Genomic DNA, 20,016 nt, shown 5'->3' with positions numbered 1-20,016 from the left:
TAAAGAAAGAGGCGTTTCTACGCTGTGTACAAGATCTGTTACTAATGGGAGTGATCCATCCGGTTCCGCGGTCGGAACACAGACAGGGGTTTTACTCAAATCTGTTTGTGGTTCCCAAGAAAGAAGGAACCTTCAGACCAATCTTGGATTTAAAGATCCTAAACAAATTCCTAAGAGTTCCATCGTTCAAAATGGAAACTATTCGGACAATTCTACCCATGATCCAAAAGGGTCAGTACATGACCACAGTGGATTTAAAGGATGCTTACCTTCACATACCGATTCACAGAGATCATTACCGGTACCTAAGGTTTGCCTTCCTAGACAGGCATTACCAGTTTGTAGCTCTTCCATTCGGGTTGGCTACGGCTCCAAGAATCTTCACAAAGGTTCTGGGGGCTCTTCTGGCGGTGCTACGACCGCAAGGAATTTCGGTAGCTCCATACCTAGACGACATTCTGATACAAGCTTCAAGCTTTCAAACTGCCAAGTCTCATACAGAGTTAGTACTGGCATTTCTAAGATCGCATGGGTGGAAGGTAAACGAAAAGAAGAGTTCTCTCTTTCCACTCACAAGAGTTCCCTTCTTGGGGACTCTTATAGATTCTGTAGAAATGAAGATTTACCTGACAGAAGACAGGTTAACAAAACTTCAAAACGCTTGCCGTGTCCTTCATTCCATTCAACACCCGTCAGTGGCTCAATGCATGGAGGTGATCGGCTTAATGGTAGCGGCAATGGACATAGTACCCTTTGCACGCCTACACCTCAGACCGCTACAATTGTGCATGCTAAGTCAGTGGAATGGGGATTACTCAGATTTGTCCCCTACTCTGAATCTGGATCAAGAGACCAGAAATTCTCTTCTGTGGTGGCTTTCTCGGCCACATCTGTCCAGGGGGATGCCATTCAGCAGGCCAGATTGGACGATTGTAACAACAGACGCCAGCCTGCTAGGTTGGGGCGCTGTCTGGAATTCCCTGAAGGCTCAGGGATCATGGACTCAGGAGGAGAGTCTCCTGCCAATAAACATTCTGGAATTGAGAGCAGTTCTCAATGCCCTTCTGGCTTGGCCCCAGTTAACAACTCGGTTCATCAGATTTCAGTCGGACAACATCACGACTGTAGCTTACATCAACCATCAAGGAGGGACAAGAAGCTCCCTAGCGATGATGGAAGTATCAAAGATAATTCGCTGGGCAGAGTCTCACTCTTGCCACCTATCAGCAATCCACATTCCGGGAGTGGAGAACTGGGAGGCGGATTTCCTAAGTCGTCAGACTTTTCATCCGGGGGAATGGGAACTTCATCCGGAGGTCTTTGCCCAAATACTTCGACGTTGGGGCAAACCAGAAATAGATCTCATGGCGTCTCGACAGAACGCCAAGCTTCCTCGTTACCGGTCCAGATCCAGGGATCCGGGAGCGGCCCTGGTAGATGCTTTGACAGCACCTTGGACCTTCGGGAGGGCTTATGTGTTTCCACCCTTCCCGATGCTTCCTCGATTGATTGCCAGGATCAAACAGGAGAGAGCATCAGTGATTCTAATAGCGCCTGCGTGGCCACGCAGGACCTGGTATGCAGATCTAGTGGACATGTCATCATGTCCACCTTGGTCTCTGCCTCTGAGACAGGACCTTCTGATTCAGGGTCCCTTCAAACATCAAAATCTAATTTCTCTGAAGCTGACTGCCTGGAGATTGAACGTTTGATTTTATCAAAACGTGGATTTTCTGAGTCAGTAATTGATACCTTAATCCAGGCTAGGAAGCCTGTTACCAGAAAGATTTACCATAAAATATGGCGTAAATACCTATATTGGTGCGAATCCAAAGGTTACTCTTGGAGTAAGGTTAGGATTCCTAGGATATTGTCTTTTCTACAAGAAGGTTTAGAAAAGGGTTTATCCGCTAGTTCCTTAAAGGGACAGATCTCAGCTCTGTCCATTCTGTTACACAAACGTCTGTCAGAAGTTCCAGACGTTCAGGCTTTTTGTCAGGCTTTGGCCAGGATTAAGCCTGTGTTTAAAACTGTTGCTCCGCCATGGAGTTTAAACCTTGTTCTTAACGTTTTACAGGGCGTTCCGTTTGAACCCCTTCATTCCATTGATATAAAATTGTTATCTTGGAAGGTTCTGTTTTTAATGGCTATTTCCTCGGCTCGAAGAGTCTCTGAGTTATCAGCCTTACATTGTGATTCTCCTTATCTGATTTTTCACTCGGATAAGGTAGTTCTGCGTACTAAACCTGGGTTCTTACCTAAGGTAGTCACTAACAGGAATATCAATCAAGAGATTGTTGTTCCATCCTTGTGTCCAAATCCTTCTTCAAAGAAGGAACGACTTCTGCACAATCTGGATGTAGTTCGTGCCCTAAAATTTTATTTACAGGCAACTAAAGATTTTCGACAAACGTCTTCCCTGTTTGTCGTTTATTCTGGTCAGAGGAGAGGTCAAAAAGCTTCTGCTACCTCTCTCTCTTTTTGGCTTCGTAGCATAATACGTTTAGCTTATGAGACTGCTGGACAGCAGCCTCCTGAAAGAATTACAGCTCATTCCACTAGAGCTGTGGCTTCCACTTGGGCCTTTAAGAATGAGGCCTCTGTTGAACAGATTTGCAAGGCTGCAACTTGGTCTTCGCTTCATACTTTTTCCAAATTTTTTTTTTACAAATTTGACACTTTTGCTTCTTCGGAGGCTATTTTTGGGAGAAAGGTTCTTCAGGCAGTGGTTCCTTCCGTATAAAGATCCTGCCTGTCCCTCCCGTCATCCGTGTACTTTAGCTTTGGTATTGGTATCCCAGAAGTAATGATGACCCGTGGACTGACCACACTTAACAGGAGAAAACATAATTTATGCTTACCTGATAAATTCCTTTCTCCTGTAGTGTGGTCAGTCCACGGCCCGCCCTGTTTTTTTATGGCAGGTCTAAATTTTTAAATTATACTCCAGTCACCACTGCACCCTTTAGCTTCTCCTTTCTCGTTGGTTCTTGGTCGAATGACTGGGTGTGACGTAGAGGGGAGGAGCTATATAGCAGCTCTGCTGGGTGATCCTCTTGCACTTCCTGTTGGGGAGGAGTTAATATCCCAGAAGTAATGATGACCCGTGGACTGACCACACTACAGGAGAAAGGAATTTATCAGGTAAGCATAAATTATGTTTTTATTTATTTATTTATACAATGTGTTAGCATCTTTAAAAAAAAGTATACCCATAGTCAAAAGTGCACTCCTTTTAGTAGACTCATTCTGCTGCAGATACAGATATGATCTGTGATTGGAGCATACCCTGTATGTCTCCTCCAGATTGACTTACTAGTTCTTTTTTTTTATCTCGAGTGACACAAGATCACGTATTGTCCCACATTGCAGGACATACACATTTAATAAAATGGCAAAATTTTACTAAAGAATCTAACATCAGCTGCCTGCTGATACACAAAAACCCTATACTTTTATCATGTTTGAAAATAGTGAAGAGTGTTTATATTTAAAAGGGTTAATAATGTTACAAAAATATTGTAAGCCAACACTTGCAGAATAAGTAAAATATTTGTATGTTGCATAAATTGTTTACGTGTGTGTTTCTCTCTCTCTCTCTCTCTCTCTCTCTCTCTCTCTATTCTTTTCACACACACACATATATATATATATATATATATATACACAATTAGAATATAGTAGTCATATATAAATGTGTATGTATGCAAATGTGTGTGTATGTGTATATATGTGTGTATATGTATATATATATATATATATATATATATATATATATATATATATACACGGTAAAGGAAGGCACTCACTGGTCTTTACTTCAAAAAAACTTTAATAAGCGTGACGTTTCGGAGACACACTCCCCTTCCTCAGACTGTGTCCCCGAAACGTCACGCTTATTAAAGTTTTTTTGAAGTAAAGACCAGTGAGTGCCTTCCTTTACCGTGTATATTTACCTGCTGGCACCCTGGCATCAGGATTTGGAAAGTGAGAGTTATATATATATATATATATATATATATATATATATATATATACTGTATATATATATATCCCAAACAGGGTTACTGTGCAAAAGTCTTAGGTCACCATTAGATTTGTTTTAGCAATGGTATAATGACCATGTGTAATTATTTCTTGTCTCTTTTTATTGGAATACAACCAGAAAATACAAGATATTTGTATGCAGCATTAAAAAACAGAAAAACAAATCAGAACAAACAGCTTCTATAGGCTAAAGTGGCAAATATTTAGTTTGACTTACACTTGAGCAATAGCAGGAACCCTAATTATCATTGCCAACACCTCGTCCTACTATTACATGTCAAAGTGACTGCAGTGAAAAAGGTCTATTACACCAGGTTGGTGCAAGACATGCTTGAGCGTTACATACACATGTGGTATGAGTTTAATTGATTGAAAGCTTGCTAATAAAACCAACTTTCAATCGCATCATTCCATTCAAAAGGCCAAAGCTTACAGAATGACAGACATAAAATCATACTCTTGTATCAGCAAGGCCACTTTCAAAGGGAAATCAGCAAACAAACTGGATACTCAAGATGTGGTATTCAAATAATTTGAAGAATCAGGAGAGGTCAAGGACAAAACAAGTACTGGAAGACAAAGAAAACTTTCAAAATCTAATGAGAAGTTTCTCAGCATCTGGCAGCTTTATCGGGATGCCAAGTTGACCCTTCTACAGTCCGAAGAAGCTTGATCAGGAATAGTCTTTGTGGAAGGGTAGCAGCCAAGAAACCACTTTTCTTTTTAAAGACACGATGAGTCCACGGATTTCATCCTTACTTGTGGGATATTCACCTCCTGGTCAGCAGGAGGAGGCAAAGAGCACCACAGCAGAGCTGCTATATATAGCTCCTCCCTTCCCTCCCACTCCAGTCATTCTCTTTGCCTACGTTAGTGATAGGAAGAGGTAAAGTGAGGTGTTAGATTAGATTCTTCAATCAAGAGTTTATTATTTTTAAAGTAGTGCCAGAGAGTACTGCTTTGTTCTAGGGTGTAGCCGTAGTCCATATCAGTCTCTACAGTAGAGCTTTTGGTGACTTTAAAGCAATGTTAACTTGTGGGACATAATTCTCACTGCGCCTCTCATAGATGTTATGCTGCCCTGTTTGTAAAAGTCTGAGGGAGAAAATGCTCAGTACTTTTTTGTTTCCACAGGCCAATGTGAGGAGGAGGACTTCACAAGCCGGGTGAGACGCCTTGCTTCTAAGGTAGGTGCTAAGTTTTATTTTCTGGAGTTATACAGGTTTGGTATGTACACAGAAAAGATTTGGCACTCTATATATGGATATATATTCATGGACAATAGGTAATTTTATCCCTAGGATAGGGATAAGTTATTAAAAGGCAGTTCTGTTATTCAGAATCAAAATGTCATCTCTTCCTTCTGTATGACTCCCAGCGGCTTATAACTAGATTAACAGCCGACAGGGAGGGTTATTCTATTTCACTATTTAGGAGTTATATAGGATTTTTTTGAGGGTTTTATACATGATATGTTGCATATCCCTGCGTCTAACGGCTTGTTTTGCTGAAATTGGAAGCCGACAGGCAGGCTTAACCTATTTAGGTATAATGTGTTTTAACATAATGTTGTTTGTTCATGTTTCCAATGGTTTATATTGTTAGTCTTGGGAACTGACAGGAAGGGTTATCCTGTTTTAGTATAGACGGGTTATACAGGATTGTTACATGTCCCTGTTCATAACGGTGTCCCTGCTCCCTACGGCTTATGTTTAAAATTCTCAGCCGACAGTTAGATTTATGTTGCCTTGCTAAGATCAGTACCATTCTTAAATGTGTTTCACATGTTTGGTGAATTTACTGAGATGGCAGCCGGCAGGGAGATTTGTTTGGGGGATGTACACCTGGGCTTACAATGGCAACCAGGTGTGTACTTGATTACCGTCACTAGTGCGATGGCAGATTGGTTTGATGCGTTGTCTGATGCTACTAAGTCAGAAACTTCCTGGATAAACTCCGGGATGGGATAAAAGCTTTCAAATTGGCTAATTCCTTTATTTCAAATTCTTCCCTTCAACTTATAAAAATAGGTTGCTCTGTTCCAACTCACAGAGCTTTATGGTTATTGCTTTGTTCTATGGATATATGCTCTAAGTTTAAGCTTTTAGTGATTCCTTACCAGGAAAGGACCCTGTTGGGACCTGGCTTGATGGAAGTAATCTCTTTTGAAAATTTAAAGTTTTTTTAAAAAAAAAAAGAATCATAGCCTGCTGTTGAATCAAAGACAGCATGAAGGACATGGCCCTGATCCGGGGTCGGATCTTGTAAGGGACAGATTTTCTGTCTTCGCTCAGGCTTGGGTTTGAGATCAAAAGCTTTCCTCCCAGAGGCTGGAAGTGCTTCTTCCAGTTTGGGAACCATAATAGTTTTCATAACAATTAAGTTTTTTGTGACAGAGGTCAGGAAATCAAAGATTATCAATACTTGTATAGTCCTTCAGTCCACTTCTCGGCCTTCAGTGGTTCAGTGCATGGAGGTAATCGGGCTGATGGTGATGGCATTGGACATCATTCCGTCTGTTTGGTTCCATCTCAGATCTTTGCAGTTAAACATGTTCAGGCAGTGGAATGGAGATTATACAGACTTGTTTCCTTGAATAACCCTGGAGCAGGAGACAAGGGATTCACTTCAATGGTGGTTGTCCCTGGAACATCTATCCCGGGGAACATGCTTTCGCAGGCCATCTTGGGTGATTGTGGCAGCAGATGCCAGCCTTCTAGGGTGGGGAGCTGTCTGGGGTCCTCTGAAGGCTCAGGGAGTGTGGACTCCGGCGGAATCTGTCCTTTCTATAAACATCCTAGAACTGAGAGCGATCTTCAATGCTCTTCTGGCCTGGCCTCATTTGGCTTCAGCCCAGTTCATCAGATTCCAGAAGGACAACATAACGACAGTGGTTTACATCAATAATCAAGGCGGAACGAGGAGTTCCTTAGCAATGACCGAGGTAGCCAAGATAATCCAGTGGGCGAAGGCTCATTCTTGTCATCTCTCAGCGATCCATATCCCAGGGGTGGTCTACTGGGAGGAGGACTTTCTGAGCAGACAGATTTTTCATCCAGGAGAGTGGGAACTCCATCTGGAAAGGTTTTCCAACCTGATTCACAAATGGGGTTGGCCGGAGTTTGATCTCATGGCGTCTCGTGAAAATGCCAAGTTCCCCAGATATGGGTCGAGGTCCAGGCATCCCCAGGCAGAACTGATAGATGCTCTCGCAGTTCCTTGGTTCTTCAATCTTGCATACCTTTTTTTCCCTCCGTTTGCGCTTCTTCCTCGAGTCATTGCCAGAATCAAACAGGAGAGGGCATCAGTAATCCTCATTGCTGCTGCGTGGCCTCGCAGGATTTGGTATGCAGATCTGGTGGACATGTTCCTGCCACCTTGGAGGCTTCCTTTGAGGAAGGACCTTCTCATTCAAGGGCCCTTCCTTCACCCAAATCTAGTTTCTCTGAAGCTGACTGCTTGGAGATTGAACGCTTATTCCTCTCCAAGCAGGGGTTTTCTGATTCGGTCATAGAGACCATGATCTAGGTTCGTAAACCTGTGACTAGAAAGATTTTCCATAAGATATGGCGTAAATATCTTTATTGGGGTGAATCCAAGGGCTACTCATGGAGTAGAGTTAGGATTCTCCAGTATTTTGTCTTTTCTCCAAAAAGGATTGGAGAAGGGTTTATCGGCAAGTTCCCTAAAGGGTCAGATCTCTGCCTTATCTATTTTGTTACTCAAACGTCTGGCGGATGTACCAGATGTTCATTCTTTTTGAGGCTTTGGTTAGAATCAAGCCTGTGTTTTAACCAATTGCTCCTCCATGGAGTCTGAATTTCGTTCTTAAAGTTCTTCAAGGGGTTCCGTTTGAGCCTATGCATTCCTTAGATATTAAGTTATTATCTTGGAAGGTTTTATTTTTTGTTGCCATTTCTTCAGCTCGAAGAGTTTCTGATCTTTCGGCATTATAATACATTTCTCCTTATCTTATTTTTCATTCAGATAAGGTAGTTTTACGTACTAACCTAGGGTTCCTTCCTAAGGTTGTTTCAAGAAGGAACATTAACCAAGAGATTGTTGTTCCTTCCCTGTGTCCTAATCCTTTTTCCCAAAAGAAATGTCTTTTGCACAATTTGGACGTGGTCCGTGCTTTGAATTTTTTTTTTTACAAGCGACTGTGGATTTTCGTCAGTCGTCTTTTTTGTTTGTTGTTTTCTCTGGAAAACGTAAGGGTCAGAAAGCTACGGCTACCTATCCTCCTTTTTGGCTGAAGAGTATCATCTGTTTTGCATATGAGACTGCTGGACAGCAGCCTCCTGAAAGAGTTACGGTTCATTCCACTAGGGCTGTTGCTTCCTCATGGGCATTCAAAAATGAGGTTTCTGTAGAACAGATTTGCAAGGCTGCAACCTGGTCTCCTCTTCACTTTTTTTCTATATTTTACAAATTCGTTACTTTTGCCTCAGCTGAGGCTGTTTTTGGGAGGGCGGTTCTTCAAGCAGTGTTGCCTTCCGTTTGGGTTACCTGTCTTGTCCCTCCCTTATCATCAATGTACTCTAGCTTTGGTATTGTATCCCACAAGTAAGGATGAAATCTGTGGACTCATCGTGTCTTTAAAAAGAAAAGAAAATTTATGCTTACCTGATAAATTTATTTATTTTTAGACACGATGAGTCCACGGCCCGCCCTGTTCTTGGAGACAGGTTATTCATTTTTGTAAACTTCAGACACCTCTGCACCTTGGCTTTTCCTTTCTCTTCCTAACTTCGGTCGAATGACTGGCGTGGGAGGGAAGGGAGAAGCTATATATAGCAGCTCTGCTGTGGTGCACTTTGCCTCCTCCTGCTGACCAGGAGGTGAATATCCCACAAGTAAGGATGAAATCCGTGGACTCATCGTGTCTAAAAAGAAATACATTTATCAGGTAAGCATAAATTTTCTTTTTGGAAGAGGAACAGGGTGAAAAGGCTAAGATATGCTAAAGCTCACAAAGATTGGAATGAAGATCGGTAGAAAAGAGTATTGAGGAATCCAAGTTTGACATTTTTGGGTGCAATCGTTGACAATATGTGAAAAGAAGAGTTGGAGATAGATGTAAATTAGTGCTTGTGACTTTCAGTGAATCATGGTGGAGGGTCTCTCCTGGTTTTGGGCTGCGTTTCTGCCAGCGGTGTTAGCGATATTGTCCGAATTGATGGGATCATGAATGCTGAAAAGTACAGACAGGTTTTAATTCATCATGCCATTCCTTCTGGAAACTGCCGGATTGGGAATATTTTTTATTTCAGCATAATGATCCCAAGCACATTGCTAATGCAGCAAAATTATATTTGGAGAGAAAAACAGCTGATAAAACACAGAGTCATGGACTGGCCTCCACAGAGTCCTGACCTGAATATTATAGAGACAGTATGGGATCACCTGGACAGAGAAATAAATAAAATACAACCTAAATCTAAAGAAGAACTCTGGGAAGTGCTGAAAGAAGCCTGGTATAATATGCTATAATATACCAGAAGATTACTTCAGAAAACATCAGGACAGTCTCCCCAAAAGAGTTGAACATGTGCTTAGTGCTAAGGGAGGTCGCACTAATTACTGACTTTTGCCTGAAGAAGCCATTTTGTTGTGAAAATTGTGTTTTTTTTTATAATATATTGTGTACATATTTTCTGTTTGTATCCTAATAAAGAGACCTAAAAATAAATACAGGTATACCCCTATGGATGGTCATTAAAAGTTTGCTGAAACAATGGTGGTCTAAGACTTTTGCACAGTACTGTATATCTCTATCTATCTATCTATCTATCTATCCATTTACTTATTACATTTGTATTGTATTATTCAACTGTTATTCAATATGTGTAATTGAGTGAAGTGACAAGGCAATGCCATTTTGTGCTTGCTTAGGTTTCACAGTTGCGTCATGAGCTTTCCATGAAAGATGAGCTACTTCAGTTTTATACCAGCGTTGCAGAGGAGAGCGAGCCAGAGTCCATCTGCTCTACACCGTAAGTCATCCGACAATCTCCTTATTCCATGCAGGCACTGCTCTGACATCATCTGAACAAAGTGCATGACCCTCCCTACCAATACAGCATTGAAACAAAACATTCCTATTCAATTTGCTGTTCACGTTTGAGTAAGGTGGAGCATAAGAGAAAATAAAAAGCTAGAAGGTTTGGGGGTGGAACCTGCTATAAATAATTCTGTTTGTGTACAGTTTTACAGAGAATGTGCACCATTATCTTTATAGACAGTAATATGAACTGCACCTTACTCAGCCCAGTTACATGCTTCATATACAAACATTGTCAGCAAAGCAGGTGATAGTCTGACTACCTAATGTGAGCTTCCTTTGTCTAACACTGCTATGCAATTAAACCATAAACAAATACTAGATATAATGATATATGCAAAGCAAATAAAACAATATGCAGGTGTATTGTTTTGAAATTATTATTATATATTTGTTCTTTGAATATTAAAGTGTAATGTTTTAGGCTTTATAAAGTAATCGGTGCTACCATGTTGGAACCTAGGTTTCTCTGAGGCCATTTAGAGAAAGATACATATGAGTTAGTATAGTATAGTGAGCAAACAATGGTTTGTATAGAATGTAGCCTGGTCAGGCTTGTGAAGTCGTGTCCACTATTTAAATTATAGGAAAAGGGGACAAAATAAATAATAAACGTATATTGTAAAGGTTTTACTACACTCAAACAGAGCAAGAAAGGAATTTACTAAAATTAATTTACTCTCATTATGTATTTTTCTCACTTTTCTGAGTTTTGTGTTTTTCTTCTTAAATGGGAAGAGTCCACAGCTGCATTCATTACTTTTGGGAATTCAGAACCTGGCCACCAGGAGGAGGCAAAGACACCCCAGCCAAAGGCTTCAAATACCTCCCCCACTTCCCTCACCCCCCAGTCATTCTTTGCCTTTCGTCACAGGAGGTTGGCAGAGAAGTGTCAGAAGTTCGAGATATTCTCTTATGGAGGGTCGTACTCTTCGAAATGGGACTGGAGTTTTAAGTAGTCCTGTCCGCCTCTCATCGAGAGCATGGGTGAAGGTTAGAGTTCGGGGATGCAGGGAGAGTCTTTCTGCGAAACCATCCCGACTCATATTAACAGCTCCTTGGCAATCAGCGTTGACAAGTTTTGCTGCCTGCCTTTATTCGCTTAAGTCCATGTCAGAGGCGATGCTACTATCTGTCACACTTGAAGGGCCGTGTTCCTGTTCAACGGCGTAGATTCCAGTAAGATTGTTTCATTTTACTTCATTATGTGATGTGAACGAGAAAAGGAAGGGTCCCAGTGGGACTCCTTTTATTTTAAATTAGGAATCATGGGTTAATATCCTCTGAGTGGGATTATTGAACAGGGGGGACTAAAAATCATGTTTATGTGGTTCTATCTGCTAATGTGTAGTAATATTTTAGGCTCATGGGTTTTCGGAACAATACGGTCTTATCAATTGGGCGCGATCTTTAGATTTGCACACTCTTTTTTATGACTTGCACTGTGCACCTTGTGACCGGGTGCGGTTACATTGTTTTCAATTCCGTATGCTCACTAAGTGGCAGCAGAGAGAGACTGTTCGTTGGTTGTCTGGTTCACAGGAGGTGGTGAGTGCCCCAGCCTTTTGGGGGTGTTAAAAAGGTGCCAATTTGTGTTTGTCATTTTTGTAATCCCAAGATGGAGGATTCTGAATTTTTAGACACGAATGTCTCTGATGCGGAGAATGCGTCTTGTGATGAATATGAAATGGCCTGGGTTATCCATGCCCATCAGTTATGTTCCGATTGCTGCCCCAGAGTACTCTCTTCTCAGGGTCCTCAGAGTGCTTTGAGCCATCCGCCCCCCGAGGATTCTAGGTCTTGTGAGGCGCATGTCCCCCAGTACTTTCCTTTGCTCCTTTGCTACGCAAGCAGGTGTCCCTATGGCCTTTAACCCTCCGGAAAGGTGGCTTGTTTCCTCCAGAGGTTATGGCACGGTTCCACATGGCCATATCTATGGTGCTGGCTCATTTTGTATCTCCCAAGTGAAATATTTTTAAGATACTGTCCGTGTTCTGTCAACCAGGGCCCGTCGGGCATGGGATTGCCCGATTTAGTTCGGTCTCCTGGGGAAGTGTGGGCCTCTGAGGCTTCAGGGGCCCCAACCTTGGGGCCGGAGTTGTTTGTCGATCCGGCAAGGGATAATTTTGCCTTCCGTTATAGGTTGGAACGTCTTGGTGTCCTACTACGGCATGTTTTGGCGTTGCTAGAGGATCCCAGTCCTAGTGGGCCGAGGGATCCAAGGCCTTAGATGCCGGATGGCAAATTGGGTAAGACGCTTGGGGATGAAGCTAATCTCCTTTGACCTCTCCGTTTTTATTTCTTTCTTTTATGAATCGGTTCCAGTTCTGAGCTTGGGTGAAGGGGGCCTCTGATCGGCTGGTCCGGTGGGTGTATCTTTTTTCCTTGGGCGTTCACCCACAGGTGCTGCCTTACTTTTAGTTTTAATCCGGTTAGGATGTATTTGATTTGTTTTGTATAAGCTCACATTTGATATAACTTCCGTTTTGGGAATGTCCTTTTTCTGGAACTGATACTTGCAATTTTGTGGTCGCATGGGCACTTTCTCGGAAGTTGCACACTTTGGGTCGATTTCTGCACACCTTCGGGTCGATTTTTCTTGGACGTTAGAGACAGTTTTAGAGGGTTCTTGTACCAGGCAGGTACTGGTCAGTCGCTGCCTACTGTTTTCTTTGGTTCATGTGACCCTCGTGGTGCTGATTATTATGTCGGAAAAAAAAAAAAGATAAAAAAATGTCTCTCATGGCCCAGTGTTATGGACTCCGGGCCCTGATCCTACTACGAAGTACGGGGCCTGGGGCGTACATCCAACGCTTCGGGTAGGGAGGTTGTGAGCTCCGATATGAGTTGGTTATTTCTGGCATTATTGCTTGAGATGCATGACTGACTTTTTCAGACGTCATCGTGGTTCCTAGGGTCCCTGTAGACTTGGAACTGTAGGTTTACTTTCCTTTAGAGTCTGGAAATGGTATTGACTTCCGGAGGTCTAGTATCGGGTGGACGATTTGCGTGTTCACTTGCGGTATCTCCGGATGATGACTCTGTGGCCTAGTCGCATTCATTTTGCGCTGGTGATGTTTCCTTCCCTCCCGTCTTGGGTTGGGTCTTTTATCTGGAAGTGCGGGCATGTCCTTCCTTTTTTCTCAGTGTTTCGTTTGCTTTAGTATGTAGAGTGCAGGGGGCCTCTCTGCCTTTCTACCAAGAGCTGCTAGTCTCCCGTTCTTATTCCATTTCAAGGATGTCGGGAGACCGATCCTGCAAGGATCTATGGAGACTGTCGTCTTCTCAAGATAAGAACTGCCCCTTGTCATACCCAGGGTCTTTGGACCCTCGGATGCTATCCATCGATCTTATTGCAGATCTAACCCTTCGGGCTTAGGGGTAGGAGGTCTGGGGTCAGTTGCAGTCTTTTCGCCTGTCTGGGTCAGAAAATTGACCATTTATATTCTCCAGTGTGTGGGTCAGGTCGTTAGGCCTGTCTACATGGATTACCTTGCGATAAAGGGGGAATTGGTGGCCTTTTTTTTAAACCAGTGGGGAGTCCTTTTTTCAGACTCTTGGTTTTGTGGATGTTGCTAGGTTCTTTACATCTAAGGATTTAGATGGCGGAAGGCACTGTCTGGATGCGCTCCTAACCTGAGGCTTCAGTTTGAAGTTTTCTGACAGATCTCTACTTGTCTGCTGGAACATCTGATGCTTCTGGTAGGCTCCAGTTGCTGTTCCAACTGGACTGATGATATTGGGTTTTAGCCTCTATTGGTAGGGTGGTTACCGTTGCCTAATCCTCCTCTTCTCACCTACAGTGAGGAAAGGGTTTTTAAGTGTTCTCCTGGATTGGGTCCTTGTTTTTTCGCCTCATAGGGTTTTTTCCCTCTTTTGCGTCCTCAGAATTACGGAATGTAATCGGGATGCTGTGGGTCAGAGTACTTTCTTCCCTTGGAGAGTGTTCCATCTTTTTGGAAGGCTGCTGTATAGGGGTCCTTGTACCCGAGCATGAGGTTCCTGTTATGGTTCAGGATAGCCTGCCAGTTCGGTCAGGGTTCTTCTCTGGTGGTTTGATTCCTTGTAGATCCATCCTTTTTTCTTCCAAGTGTCTGAGACTCTTGTTTCAGTCTTTCACTAGCCTTTGGGCTGGGACCGTATCCTGGAAGGAAGGCCGGGGATCAGTCTGCTTTTGCAGAATGGACCGTTTGCTGGTATTGAATCTGTCCTCCCCATTAATGAGGGCACTCTTTGTGCCCATCTATCTACTGGCAGCGTCTGCTGCCAGGATGGAACGCTCTTTGAACGGTAGCTGTTGTCGAGATTTTTCAGCACTTTTCGGTGGGATGTGTCCCACGATGGCTCAGGACAGCTTTACTGCCTGGGGATTGGTCATTGTGAGTTTTGAGCACAGGTGGCTCTGTGCCCTCTTGGAGAGCTCTCTTTTATCTGCTAAGACAGTTTTCTGTCTCTGCGTGTCTATGCTTTTTTAGCTGGATGGGTTTTGACTTGTCTAGGTACAAGGGGGAACTTGTGGTTTTCTGGAGCACCATGGATGGTATGGTATGGTGCAGTGTCAGAGATATGAGGGTGACTTTCTGGTCATCCTAGTGACGTTTTTTTCTCCTGACTATGGACTTATTTTCTGGTTCTTGTCCTCTTATGGAATTGGTTTCCTTGGACATTCGTCCTGTGGCAACCTTGGGTTGCTCTAAGTTGGATTGGATCCTTTTGATATCTCATAGGGTCTTCTATTCTCCCTCTCGGGGTAGATAGGGATTTTGCCAGTTTGGCTTGAGCCTGTGTTGGATGGTCCTTCGGATCTCTTATGGGTTCCTCTTCTCTCCCTCTCGGGGGTTGATAGAAGTTTTTTGGTTTTAGTTCAGAAATGTTTTCTGTGGGAGTTGAGTGCCATAGGGTTGACTCCTTGGAAGCCTTTGTGCTCAGCAGACTCTGAGTGGTCTCTAGCACGGCTTTGCAGGTTACGTAACTGATGAGTGGTTACCCGGGCTTCCGGTTTTTCCCTTGTCGTATGTAGTTTTTTGTGGGGTGTCGAGTAATTTCAGGCTGTGGTGCCTTTCAAAGGAGTCGCCTTTTTTGTACCCACCCTTTGTTTGCATTCAGTGTCCTCTAGCTTGGGTATTGTTTTCCCAAAAGTAATGAATGCAGCTGTGGACTCTTCCCATTTAAGAAAAAAAACATAAATTATGCTTACCTGATAATTTTCTTTTCTTCTGGCGGAAGAGTCCACAGCTCCCGCCCGCGCTTTATTTATGGGGCAGCAGTACATTTTTGTTCTTCTGGCACCTTTTTTCACCCTGATATTTCTCCTACTGTTCCTTGTTCCCCTGGCAGAATGACTAGGGGATGAAGGAAGTGGGGGAGGTATTTGGGGTGTCTTTGCCTTCTGGTGGCCAGGTTCTGAATTCCGAAAAGTAATGAATGCAGCTGTGGACTCTTACCGTCAGAAGAAAAGAAAATTATCAGGTAAGCATAAATTGTACAAAAAAACACACCAGAAACCCTGTTGTTCCTGGCATTCCAGGGGTCTGTAGCATAAAAAAATATATTTTTGTAGCATATCTGATCTTAATTGTTACTCCTTTTTTTATCGGCTTTGGTTTTTACATTTTTTAAGAAATTCTAGCTACTATTTCCATTTTTTTTAAATTAAAGGGACACTAAACCCAAATTTTTTCTTTCATGATTTAGATAGAGCATGCAATTTTAAGCAACTTTCTAATTTACTCCTATTATCAAATTTTCTTCATTCTCTTGGTATCTTTATTTGAAATGCAAGAATGTAAGTTTAGATGCTGGCCCATTTTTGGTGAATAACCTGGGTTATTCTTGCTGATTGGTGGATAAATTAACCCACCAATAAAAAAGTGCTGTCCAGAGTTCTGAATAAAAAAGAATCTTTAGATGCCTTCTTTTTCAAATAATGATAGCAAGAGAACGAAGAAAAATTGATAATAGGAGTAAATTAGAAAGTTGCTTAAAATTGCATGCTCTATCTGAATAACGAAAGAAAAAAAATTGGGTTCAGTGTCCCTTTAACTTATATTTTTATGATATTTTAACCGCTTAGGGACCGCGCTGTTATACCCTCCCTTCTTGTCACTGAAAATAGCGTGACCTTGCACTATTAATTGCACAATCCCCAAAGAAAGACCAGCAAGGTGCAGGGCTTTAAGGGGCTAATGACATTTTTAACTGACTGAAATTACTGTATACTAAACTATAAGCAACGAGAGGTTACATTTTAGTGAGAACACATCCGTTTTATTTGGATTTGATGCAAACTGGGGATTTATATCAGTGCTGGGTTGTGTGCTGTTAATCACTCTCCCTGTGAGATTCTAGTTATAACTGTATGTAGGAGGCAGCTCTTATCTGTCTAGGACTTGGGCCCAACCTCTTTTCTTAGAGAATTCATTGAGTTCTGCCCCTGTGAAGTCTGCACAATATTTTTAGTCCAAGCTGGAGAGTTTTGAAATTCTGGCCTATAGTTAGATAGGGTCATTCATACAAAAAAAATAAAGTATGTCATGTTTGCTTTAGAATGTCTGTTTAATTAAATTAACCTTCTACAAACAGCACTTTGACACTTGTTATCATATATGTGTTACTACTGTTATTCATAGGCTTCTACATTGACCTTTATCCAAAATAATAAAATGTCCTTTTTTTGGAAAATGGAATGCTCAGAGGGAGATTAAACACTTTGAGAATATAATATAAAATGTTTAATTATGTGTAGTCAAATAACAATATACTTTTCATTATTTATTTTGCCACCACTCCTTTTAGTTTAGTTCAGCAAATTTTTGGGTTTTTTCAATTTCTTGTTAAAAGTGGATATGCAGACTGTAGACTTAAAGGAAGAGTTAAAAATCAAAATGAATCTTTTATGATCCAGACAGAGCATGCAGTTATTTATTTGTAGATCATCAACAGATTCGGCAGCGCTATACACATATGTATGAAATTCAGTGTTAACGTAAGAAGCAAATGGAGAGGGCCCTGACAACTGTTGTAGATCACCTTCCATAAAGCTGAGCTCATAAGCTTACATGCTAAGGGGGTTTAAGGGGATGACAAACGAAACGATTAAAAAGATTACAAAAATAAGGTTAGTATAGATTGTATGCATTCCTGGACAGTAAAGTGAGTTTTGTGGAGGGCGGCAGAGAGTTCCCCAATTTTGGGGACATTTTTGTGAAGTCCTGGAGATGGGAATGTGAGGAGGTAGCAAGAGAGGAGGAGAGAAGGTGGTCAGGAATAGATGGGAGCGTATATCTAAACAAGGTTAGAGATATAGGGGAGCTATGTGTTATTGAGGGCCTTGAATGTTAGGGTCAGGGTTTTGTATTTTATTCTGGAGGCTAGGGGAATAGTCAAGGCGGCAGATGAGTGGATTAAAATGTTAGTTGTATGTTGTGTGAGGAAACAGCGAATTATGGAGATGTTTTTTAACGTTGGAAAAGGCAGGCATTGGCCAAAGACTGGATGTAAGGAGTGAATGAAAGATCTGAGTCTAGTGTGACCTCAAGGCGTCAGACATGAGTGGTTTGGGTAATGATGTTCGTATTCACAGTTATAGAAAGTTGAGGGTTGGGATTTTGGAACAAAGGGTATATAAAAAGCTCAGTTTTAGAGAGATTTAGCTTAAAGGGACAGTAAAGTCAAAATTAAACATAAATGGATTGCATAGAGCATGACATTTTAAACAACTTTCCAGTTTATTTCTATGATCAATTTTGCTTATTTCTCTTGGTATCCTTTTGTTAAAGGGACACTGAACTTAATTTTTTCTTTTATGATTCAGATAGAGCATGCAATTTTAAGCAACTTTATAATTTACTCCTATTATCAATTTTTCTTAATTCTCTTGCTATCTTTATTTGAAAAGCAAGAATGTTAGTTTAAAAGCCGGCCCATTTTTAGTTCACAACTTGGGTTGTGCTTGCTGATTGGTGGCTAAATGCACCCACCCATAAACAAGTGATGTCCAGCGTTTCGAACCAAAAACTGTCTGGCTCCTTAGCTTCGATACTTGGAATTTGGAAAAAGAGACGCAGGTTCTAGTGTTTTCCCCTTCAATAAATCAAAGCTTCCAATAATAGCTGGGGAAGAGAAACGTCACTTTGGTGTATATAAATGAACATAATAAATTGGGTGCAATATACTCACTCTGATAAATTCAGAGTCCAACTCCTTCAATTCTCCAGAGTGCTTCTTTAATATGGAGTTAGGCTTTTGTAGGATTGTCTCCTTTGTGCAGTATACTCACTCCGATAAAGTCGGAATCCAACTCCTCACAGTGGGGTTAAAAAAGGAAGCTTGGCAGTTTCAAAAAAGCATCAAATAATTTGTCATCAAAACAAACATTTATTTAAAACAGGTCTTTCAAAGACAGCTATAAAAATGGCTCTACGCGTTTCAGCCAGTATCTCGTCTTTTTTCAAGAGCTTTAAAACAAAGTTGAGAAAGTACCTTTCAGCTATATCCACAAAGGAGACAATCCTACAAAAGTCTTACTCCACATTAAAGAAGCACTCTGGAGAATTGAAGGAGTTGGAGTCTGAATTTATCGGAGTGAGTATATTGCACCCATTTTATTATTAGCTATTATTGGAAGCTTCGATTTATTGAAGGGGAAACACTAGAACCTGCGCCTCTTTTTCCAAATTCCAAGTATCTTTAAACAGTCTTTCGGGAGAGACTGGAAGAAGGCTGCGGTTTACTCTGAGGGGAGTATTGTTTTTGTCATTCTCTATACAGTAATTATTGTAAGATCTGTAATAACTTGTATTAAGTTTCCTTAGCTTAGATGCCTTCTTTTTCAAATAAAGATAGCAAGAGAACGAAGAAAAAGTGATAATAGGAGTAAAATAGGAAGTTGCTTAAAATTGCATGCTCTATCTGAACCATGAAAGAAAAAAAATATTGGGTTTAATATCCCTTTAAAGAGTAATCCTAGGTGAGTTTACAAGTGTGCATGTGTCATGTTGACATTTGGCAGCTGTGTTTGCAACAATGTTTATAACAATGTAATGCATAGTTGCAATCACTGCTGATAATAGAATGATAAAGACATGTGCACTCCTAAGTGCCTATCAGCGCACCTAGGTTTGCTTTTCAACATAAGGTGATACAGATTACATATATAGCAGCAAAAATTCTGTGTTCCCAAGTTTCCACTTTAAATTCACAAGGCAAGTGGATACATATCACGTCAGTCTCCACCGGAGTCTTTGTGGACGATCCTCATTATACTCCTCCTCTGTTCTGTTCCGTGTACTTGAGCTTTGTAATTGCGGGCCAATGTATTTTAGTTTTGAATAGAAGCATTTTTGTAATATACATGTATTAGCAAAAATGCTTCTAATAAAAGCTATAGCTATGTCAAAAGTGTATTTAAATATGCACCGTGCTCCAGCATTTTAAACGCAGCCCTTGCTCAGAGAGTCTAAGATGTTTGTTCCATCTGGTAATGACTCAATGTTAATTGCTGACATGATACAAGCCCTACTGCCACTCTGAGCAGCTGTAGTATTTAAAAAGCTGGTGCACTGGGAATATCTAGCTATGCTAACACTAAATCAGTGATGATTTTTACTACAGGTGGCCCTCGTTTTACAACGGTTCAATTTACACCGTTTCAGAATAACAACCTTTTTTTCCAGTCATGTGATTGATATTGAAAAGCATTGAGAAGCAGTGCATTTATTAAAATAGCCAGTAGGTGGAGCTGTCCGCTTGTGTTGCAGCAAAGCCAAGCAAACTGAAATTAATCAGTTTAATCAGACCTGAGCTATCGAGCAGATTTCAAAGGAACAAGATCTTCCTGTCTATAAATCAGTCCAGATTGGAATGCATAGAAAGAACTGTTTGCAGAAAAATGCAAGTGAAGTCTG

The 20,016-nt window shown here is 41.4% G+C and overlaps 1 protein-coding gene across 5 annotated transcripts in view; it reads left to right on the top strand.

Moving 5' to 3' along the window:
* TRAK1 (trafficking kinesin protein 1) overlaps positions 1-20,016 on the top strand; it is a 353,264-nt gene that overhangs the window by 225,159 nt on the left and 108,089 nt on the right. For all 5 annotated transcript variants that reach the window (XM_053714340.1, XM_053714338.1, XM_053714339.1 and 2 more), the window contains one exon: positions 9,943-10,043. In XM_053714340.1, the coding sequence (XP_053570315.1) occupies positions 9,943-10,043 (101 nt within the window). The remainder of the gene's footprint in view (positions 1-9,942; positions 10,044-20,016) is intronic.

The sequence above is a fragment of the Bombina bombina genome, chromosome 5, assembly GCF_027579735.1.
Source record: "Bombina bombina isolate aBomBom1 chromosome 5, aBomBom1.pri, whole genome shotgun sequence".
Classification (NCBI taxonomy): domain Eukaryota; kingdom Metazoa; phylum Chordata; class Amphibia; order Anura; family Bombinatoridae; genus Bombina; species Bombina bombina.
The sequence above is the reverse complement of the archived record's forward strand: the minus strand, read 5'-3'. Positions and strand labels throughout refer to the sequence as shown.